The 8039-nt window shown below is 46.0% G+C and overlaps 2 protein-coding genes across 10 annotated transcripts in view; one reads left to right on the top strand and one right to left on the bottom strand.

Moving 5' to 3' along the window:
* Positions 1-1172, top strand: part of LOC142988402 (uncharacterized) — a 2828-nt gene extending 1656 nt beyond the window's left edge. The window contains exons 2-5 of one of the 4 annotated variants that reach the window (XM_076137572.1): positions 88-396; positions 479-495; positions 526-634; positions 869-1171. In XM_076137572.1, the coding sequence (XP_075993687.1) occupies positions 88-396; positions 479-495; positions 526-634; positions 869-1017 (584 nt within the window). In that variant the 3' untranslated portion in view covers positions 1018-1171. Of the gene's footprint in view, positions 1-87; positions 397-478; positions 635-868 lie in introns of all 4 variants that reach the window. The other 3 variants (XM_076137573.1, XM_076137570.1, XM_076137571.1) reach the window with 3 other exon arrangements.
* Positions 1173-2566: 1394 nt separating this feature from the next.
* Positions 2567-7793, bottom strand: LOC142988367 (uncharacterized). Of its 6 annotated transcripts, none has more exons than XM_076137515.1 (7): positions 7357-7791; positions 6958-7281; positions 6147-6179; positions 4051-4359; positions 3922-3968; positions 3723-3801; positions 2567-3485 (listed from the first exon to the last, which is right to left on the bottom strand). In XM_076137515.1, the coding sequence occupies exons 1-7, from the start codon at positions 7388-7390 to the stop codon at positions 3337-3339; spliced, it is 975 nt and encodes a 324-aa protein (XP_075993630.1). In that variant the 5' UTR covers positions 7391-7791; the 3' UTR covers positions 2567-3336. The 6 variants fall into 6 exon arrangements, with proteins under 6 accessions (XP_075993630.1, XP_075993631.1, XP_075993632.1 ...); XM_076137516.1 differs by having other exon boundaries at positions 3937-3968; XM_076137517.1 differs by having other exon boundaries at positions 3723-3786; positions 3937-3968; positions 7357-7790.
* Between the last annotated feature and the right edge of the window lie 246 nt (positions 7794-8039).

Raw genomic sequence — 8039 nt, 5'->3', positions numbered from 1 at the left:
ATGATTGGATCTGTCAATCATTCACCAAAGTGTTGAGAATGAGAAATGATGTTGACTGTGTGTTTGCTGTCTGCTGCCAAACCTCAGATGATTCTGTTGTGAGGCCCGTGGTGAGCGTTTACCCTGCAGTGCCCACGGCCCAGCTGCAGGGGAGGAGCACCCTGCTGTGTCTGGCCTCAGGCATGTCTCCTCCTCTGGTCCGCTTCTCCTGGAAAAGACAGAAGGAGAACGGCTCGCTGGAGGAGCTGCCCGCCGCCCGGGGAGGAGAGCAGCTGGAGCTCAGAGAGCCGGGCCGCAGCGCCGCCGTCAGGATCGTCCGGCAAGAGGCCGCCGCCTACCGGTACGTCTGCTACGTCCAGCACGAGGCCGGCACAGTGGAGGCACAGACGGCACAAGGTAACCAGCCCAGACAGACTGTGTGAGCCGCTGATTCACACAAGAGCTGCAGTCCAACATGTTCCCCCTGTTCCTGCTTCAGAGGTTCCTGCTTCAGAGGTTCCTGCTTCAGAGGTTCCTGCTCCAGAGGCTCCTGCTTCAGTGGTTCCTGCTTCAGAGCTTCCTGCTTCAGAGGTTCCTGCTAATACAACAGCGACTCACCCAGAGAGCCAGCAGACACATGAGGCCCAACCTGACCGTAAGACCGCCTGCTGCCCTCTGCACCAGCAGCTCACATGTTCCACTGCAACACACAGCCACATTGGAAAGACAAAGACAAAGGGCAGCCACATTTGGCCTCAGTGTGAAATTAGAAAGTCTTCTAAAATGAGAGAATGAAGAAGAGTTCATCTGCAAGAACAGGATTATTACATTTCAATCCTGTTGTGCATTCATGTCAATCAAACTGTCCTTGGCTCTCTCCCTCTCTCAGTGACCTTGCAGTCAGAGTGCAGGGTGAAGCTGCTCTGTGTGCTGTACTCAGTGCTGGTGATGAAGAGCTTGGTGTACTGCTGTGGAGTCTCTCTGCTGCTGATCCTCACAGGCCAGCAGTCGTCCAGCAGGCTCACACACGCTGACTGACTGTTCTCCAGCTGGGTTCCCGTCTGTCTGACAGACCTCCGCCCTGAACCCACAGAGCCTGACGGCAGACCTGAGCCGTCCATCTAGTCCACATGTTTGATGTGCTGGGAAGCTTCAGCAATAAATTCCTTCACATACAAAAACGTCCCATGGATTTTGTTCCCCACTCTTTAATGTCATATTGTTTGATGGTTAGTGTTGTTTGCCTTGTTGTTGTTGTTCTTCCTGAGTTCTTCCAGGTTCAAATTTGAGTTCAGTCGTTTATTGGAAACAAGAAGAAGAGTTTGTGTTTTTAAAATGCTCTTATTTGTGAAGATTCCATCACTGAACGTCTCTAAAAGGAGGATTATGAACGTTCACACACAAAACTAGAAGAGCAAGACCGAGTCCAGACTCATTTAGTCCTGATTTGATAATACAAGTGTGCAAAAACAATAAATCACCTGAATAATAGGAGATGTATTTCTGTATTTGTGGTAAGAAGGCGTATCTTTAAATGGATCTGGATCTGGACCTCATTACAGCCTTTGAGTGTGGATCGTGACATAAATGTGAGCCGGATCTTCCCGGATCGGCACCAAGCCAGGTGTTCAACAGAACCGCAACAGAACAAGATGCTAACTGACCCATGAGGGAACCCAAGCAAACCAAATCACACACAAGAGGTTGAAAGATGGACACCAACTCCATACAAGACAACAGAAGCTCAACCTGAACCCCCCCGCCACACGCAGCACATGGTTCGGTCCTGTTGTTCATTCCATGGCGATGATGTGAAGACGAAGAAGAAGTCTCCGCTGACACTGTCTTGCTTGTATTGCTCCTTTTTATACCATGCTTGTTCTTGTGAAACTATGTAAGACCTCTGTATCCTATTCTATATGGAGCCCTAAACCCTGACCCATTGTCTATGGACCTCTAAATTTGACTCAGAGGTCTCTTCTCCTACACATTCCACAATACCACACTTTCTATAGACCTGTGTAGACACTACAGTCCGTTAAGGATTTCAGAGTCCTCAGCCTTCTGCCACAGCTTTGACTCCATGAGGAAGAGACCCGGCCCAGCAACCACGGTAACACAAAGACAAACAATCAAATGTTGAATATCACAGGAAGTTGCTTGTGTAAACCTACAGTGTTAAACTTTGTGTGTGTGTGTGTGTGTGTGTGTGTGTGTGTGTGTGTGTGTGTGTGTGTATGTGTGTGTGTGTGTGTGTGTGTGTGTGTGTGTGTGTGTGTGTGTGTTTACTTGAGATGAGTCAGGAAACTGCTGCAGCTGAAACCGCATCTACCAATGTGACATCTATAGGAGATGATTGATAGATGAGCTGTAGATTAGGCTGCTCGTGTGTGTGTGTGTGTGTGTGTGTGTGTGTGTGTGTGTGTGTGTGGTTGTGTGTGGGTGTGGGTGTGGGTGTGTGTGTATGTGTGTGTGTGTGTGTGTGTGTGTGTGTGTGTGTGTGTGTGTGTGTGGGTGTGTCTGTGTGTGTGTGTGGGTGTGTCTCTGTGTGTGTGTGTGTGTGTGTGTGTGCGTCTGTGTGTGTGTGTTTGTGTGTGTGTGTGTGTGTGTGTGTGTTTGTGTGTGTGTGTGTGTGTGTGTGTGTGTGTGTGTGTGTGTGTGTGTGTGTGTTTGTGTGTGTGTGTGTGTCATTGAGCTCTGGAGTTGTGTTGTTTATTCAAGTATAAAGTCATAAATGTAGTCTTTAATCATTTGTAATGTGAGCGTTTGCTCTCTGCAGGGTCTTTGTGTCTCTGTCTCTTCTTCTCTTCTTCTGTCTGAGTTGTTGTTGCTGCAGGTTTGGGTCACAGATGAAGAAGCTGCAGTATTAAAGGAGGATTTCCTGGAAGCATTCTGTGGTTTAGAACCATCGACTCTAAACCACAGCAGCATCAGTGTGAAAGCTGCAGAGCACAAACTCTCACAGTGTGAACGCCGCAGCACAGGAAGCTCCAGGCTTTACAACCACTCTGATTGGCTGTGCAGTTATGAGAAATACAACTTTAATTTAATGAAGTTTGAATGATTGAACTGAAGGAAGTTGAGATCCAGGCCTCAATTCATCCTCATGATGGGATCAGGAGGAAGATCAGGAACAACAACAACAAAGCAAACAACACTAACCATCAAACAATATGACATTAAAGAGTGGGGAACAAAATCCATGGGACGTTTTTGTATGTGAAGGAATTTATTGCTGAAGCTTCCCAGCACATCAAACATGTGGACTAGATGGACGGCTCAGGTCTGCCGTCAGGCTCTGTGGGTTCAGGGCGGAGGTCTGTCAGACAGACGGGAACCCAGCTGGAGAACAGTCAGTCAGCCAGCGTGTGTGAGCCTGCTGGACGACTGCTGGCCTGTGAGGATCAGCAGCAGAGAGACTCCACAGCAGTACACCAAGCTCTTCATCACCAGCACTGAGTACAGCACACAGAGCAGCTTCACCCTGCACTCTGACTGCAAGGTCACTGAGAGAGGGAGAGAGCCGGTCAGGACAGTTTGATTGACATGAATGCACAACAGGATTGAAATGTAATAATCCTGTTCTTGCAGATGAACTCTTCTTCATTCTCTCATTTTAGAAGACTTTCTAATTTCACACTGAGGCCAAATGTGTCTGCCCTTTGTCTTTGTCTTTCCAATGTGGCTGTGTGTTGCAGTGGAACATGTGAGCTGCTGGTGCAGAGGGCAGCAGGCGGTCTTACGGTCAGGTTGGGCCTCATGTGTCTGCTGGCTCTCTGGGTGAGTCGCTGTTGTATTAGCAGGAACCTCTGAAGCAGGAACCTCTGAAGCAGGAACCACTGAAGCAGGAGCCTCTGGAGCAGGAACCTCTGAAGGAGGAACCTCTGAAGCAGGAACCTCTGAAGCAGGAACCACTGAAGCAGGAGCCTCTGGAGCAGGAACCTCTGAAGCAGGAACCTCTGAAGCAGGAAGCTCTGAAGCAGGAACCTCTGAAGCAGGAACAGGGGGAACATGTTGGACTTCAGCTCTTGTGTGAATCAGCGGCTCACACAGTCTGTCTGGGCTCGTTACCTTGTGCCGTCTGTGCCTCCACTGTGCCGGCCTCGTGCTGGACGTAGCAGACGTACCGGTAGGCGGCGGCCTCTTGCCGGACGATCCTGACGGCGGCGCTGCGGCCCGGCTCTCTGAGCTCCAGCTGCTCTCCTCCCTGGGCGGCGGGCAGCTCCTCCAGCGAGCCGTTCTCCTTCTGTCTTTTCCAGGAGAAGCGGACCAGAGGAGGAGACATGCCTGAGGCCAGACACAGCAGGGTGCTCCTCCCCTGCAGCTGGGCCGTGGGCACTGCAGGGTAAACGCTCACCACGGGCCTCACAACAGAATCATCTGAGGTTTGGCAGCAGACAGCAAACACACAGTCAACATCATTTCTCATTCTCAACACTTTGGTGAATGATTGACAGATCCAATCATGAGCAAGTTCCTACAGGCCTGCATGCACATGTACCTAACCCTTGTAATGTCCTCCCGTGTTACACACACACACACACCTAAGGCCCTCTGGGGTGAAATTGACCCCAAAATGTTTGACCGTTATCTAAACCATAAAGTGTCAATTTTCTATTTTTCTTGTGTCACAGCTTTAGTCTGACTCCAGTCCAACGCATCACCACACATTTTTCCATTTATTTTGGAATTTAGGGCCAAAAGGCCTTGTTTACATACAATATACCCTATTTTTGAGTTTAAGAAATGGGAAAAAAATGTTTTAAATATTTGATATGATCTTGACTATTGGACATGAACCGGAGTGGAATCTGTCAAAGTTAAGTGAGGGTGCCGTTTTTGAATTTTTTTAATTTTGGACTGAGAGCAAATACTAACACCTACTGTCCTCTGGGGTCACACTGACCCCAAAATGGTTTGACTGTTATTTGAAGCATAAAGTATACATTTTCAATTAATTTAGTGGTGCAATCATTAAATAACCATTGCTTGACCACACACATCAAACATCCAAGATAACAGATGTGTTGGAGAGCAGTCTGCTGTGACTTTTTGCTCCATAACATAACTTTGTGCTTCGGCACCATTTTCACCCCAGGAGCAAAGGAGTTAAAAATTCAATAAAACACCCAAAATTCAATCAAATGACTTCAAATTTCTTCCAATCATGAAGAGCATCGTATCAAACAACCCCTATACATTTCAGACCATTTGATTACAGAAAACACATTTGATCAACTTTTTAGTATTGTATGGTCCTTGGGGACAGTTTGACCCCAGGGACATTCAGAGGGCTAATAAAGTGGAGACGGCATTTATGGAAGAATTAGATTGGATTGATAAATATAGGAGAAACTAAATCTTCATCACATGAATCCTTTTCTCTATATTTCCTGACTTTCTGCCTCATTCTTATTTCATTCTTGTATTTATTCACATCTTCATTTGTTTCTTTATATTAAACACAACTTGTTGTTTTTTCTGAGATGAATTAAATGTATGTTTCATATTGATCTTACTGTATATGACATGTTTACATTCATACTGTAGATCTGTCCTTTACGTTGGATCTTATTCAATTTAGTTCATTTATTTAATTTAGTTTGTTTTCTAATTTATTTCAGTTTCTCTTCATAGTTGTTGTCTTGTTGTCTTATGTGTTTTATATCGCACCAATAACCACAAACAATTCCTTTTAATTGGCAATCAAATCTATTCTGATTCTGATTGAAATAACAGATCAATCAAATGATCCATAACATTAATGAGTGACTCAGTTTGTATTCAAGTCAAAGCAGTAAATGAAATCATGATGGCACTGAGACTGAGACCTTCATCAACACTCTGGATGGATCTATAGAATCCTCTTCATCATGGAAATTCACTTCAACCACAGATTTAGTGACAAACAGAGCAGGAAAATGAGGAAGAATGATGAAGAATGATGAATACTGATCAATAACTCCTCTGTCATTTCCCTCCTGGTCTCATTCAGGGGAGCTACAGACTCAAACTCAGGTCCCAAGTTTAAGTAAAGACTTCATGATGTTATTCTCATGCAGAAGAAACAAAATCATTCAACATAATTCTTCCAGTTAAGCGTAAACATTCTGTCAAAGCAGCCATTTTATAGAAGGGAGGAACTTTACAATCAATAATGATCTTACCTGTTACATACAGAGCAGTGCCACGGCCAAAGTCTCCACAGTGAAACATCCTGTAACCAAAACCTCTGCATGTTGAAGGAGTCGGCTGAGCTGCACACGTCTGAACTCTTCATCTTCATCATCAGCTCCATGTTTCAGCTTCAGGCTTCATATCATCATGACTGTCTCATTGTCTTCTGTTGTCTAATTTGATTTCAGCCTTGGTCTCAGCCTTCTTCTGGTTTATGGGTCACAAACCATCAGGTGCAGGTGATGGTGATGTCCTGCTGACAGAGGGACACACACTTTCTTCTTCTCTACGTCAGTGAACGTGTTCAGGACGACTCCACTCACCAGCAGAGTGAGGCTGCAGGCTTTTATTCTGAAAGAGCTGGAGGAGAGTGTTTGTCTCGACAGTGTTTGTAAAACTACTGTGCCTGTGCCTGTGTGTGTTTGTCTGTGTGTGTGTGTGTGTGTGTGTGTGTGTGTGTGTGTGTGTGTGTGTGTGTGTGTGTGTGTGTGTGTATGTGTGTGCCTGTGTGTGTGTGTGTTTGTGTGTGTGTGTGTGTGTGTGCCTGTGTGTATGTGTGGGAGCGCCTGTGTGTTTGTGCCTGTGTGTGTGTGTGTGTGTCTGTGTGTGTGTGTGTGTGCCTGTGTGTATGTGTGCGAGCGCCTGTGTGTGTGTGCCTGTGTGTGTGTTTGTGTGTGTGTGTGTGTGTGTGTGTGCGTGTGTGTGCCTGTGCCTGTGCCTGTGCGCGAGCGTGTGTGTGTGTGTGTGTGTTTGTTTGTGTGTGAGTTGGTTTTTGTACAGCCTGCAGGGATCCCAGCTCACTGTGGTCTTCACTCCAACACCCACAGTAGTACGTGGCTGAATGAGAGAGTTTGACTTTGTTGATCTGCAGCTCACAGCTTCTTGTCCCATTTCTCACAGCTGTGAAATCATCTTTTTGTGGATGGTTGTAACGTGAATCAACTTTACAATTGCTCTTTTCAATATCAACAATCACTCTGAATGTTTCCTTCTCTCTCTTCTGGTACCACCATACATAGGTAACACACTGGTCAGTTCCTCCACAGCTGAAGGAGACTTTCTCTCCAGCTCTCCTGGTCACTGACACTTGGTCCTGAATCAGCTGTGCTGCCATGGTAACCAGCACTGTAGAGACCATAAATGAAGTTTAGTGGGTCTCCAGGTTGAGTCATCAGGTGCTGATTGGCTGGAAACACTCACCTGAACACAGAGCAGCGGCTGGCAGGAGAAACATTTTGTGGAGTGAAGCTCTGAAGCTCTGCTGAGCTGTGAGATCAGACCAGGGCCACCTGCTTTCTATCAGGTCCTCAAACTTCCCCCGGGTGGAAAGATAAGGCTGCGGCTGGTGATTGACAGCTGAGCGGCTGAAGCTGTTTGATGGTTTCCTGTTGAGAGGGAGGTTTGAAACGCCTCGCCGCTCCAACCATGGAGATCAGCTTCTGCACTCAGGCTGCACTTTAGCAACTTTAACTGGACTCAGCAGGACCAGAACCGAACCTTTGGACCGGCAGCAAACACAGAGTGACAAGAAGACGTTTTTAAAGACGTTTAAAGCTTCAACGCTCCACCTGCTTTCTTTCATGTTCAAGCTGTAAACACAACACTGACGCTGTTTATGATCAATCAATATCACAGCACAATATTGATTCATAAACCAATAAATCTGAGAAATAATCAAATATATATCTACACATTAAAGGAAGAAGAAGAAGATATTTATTTATTTATTAACATCTGAATGTGTGAAATGTTTCCAACCAGATCAAACAGAAAAAGCCTGAACCTGCACTCCTTCAACTTACAAGGTTAGAATGAAAATGTTTCAAATCAATTATCAAGAGATAAAAGTGATCAGCAAGGCTTCAATCCAAATACTGTATTAT

The sequence above is a fragment of the Genypterus blacodes genome, unplaced genomic scaffold, assembly GCF_046128005.1.
Source record: "Genypterus blacodes isolate CSIRO-AG114 ecotype Tasmania unplaced genomic scaffold, CSIRO-AGI_Gbla_v1 ptg000325l_1, whole genome shotgun sequence".
NCBI classification, from domain to species: domain Eukaryota; kingdom Metazoa; phylum Chordata; class Actinopteri; order Ophidiiformes; family Ophidiidae; genus Genypterus; species Genypterus blacodes.
Note: the sequence above shows the minus strand (reverse complement) of the source record. Positions and strands in the feature narration are given on the sequence as shown.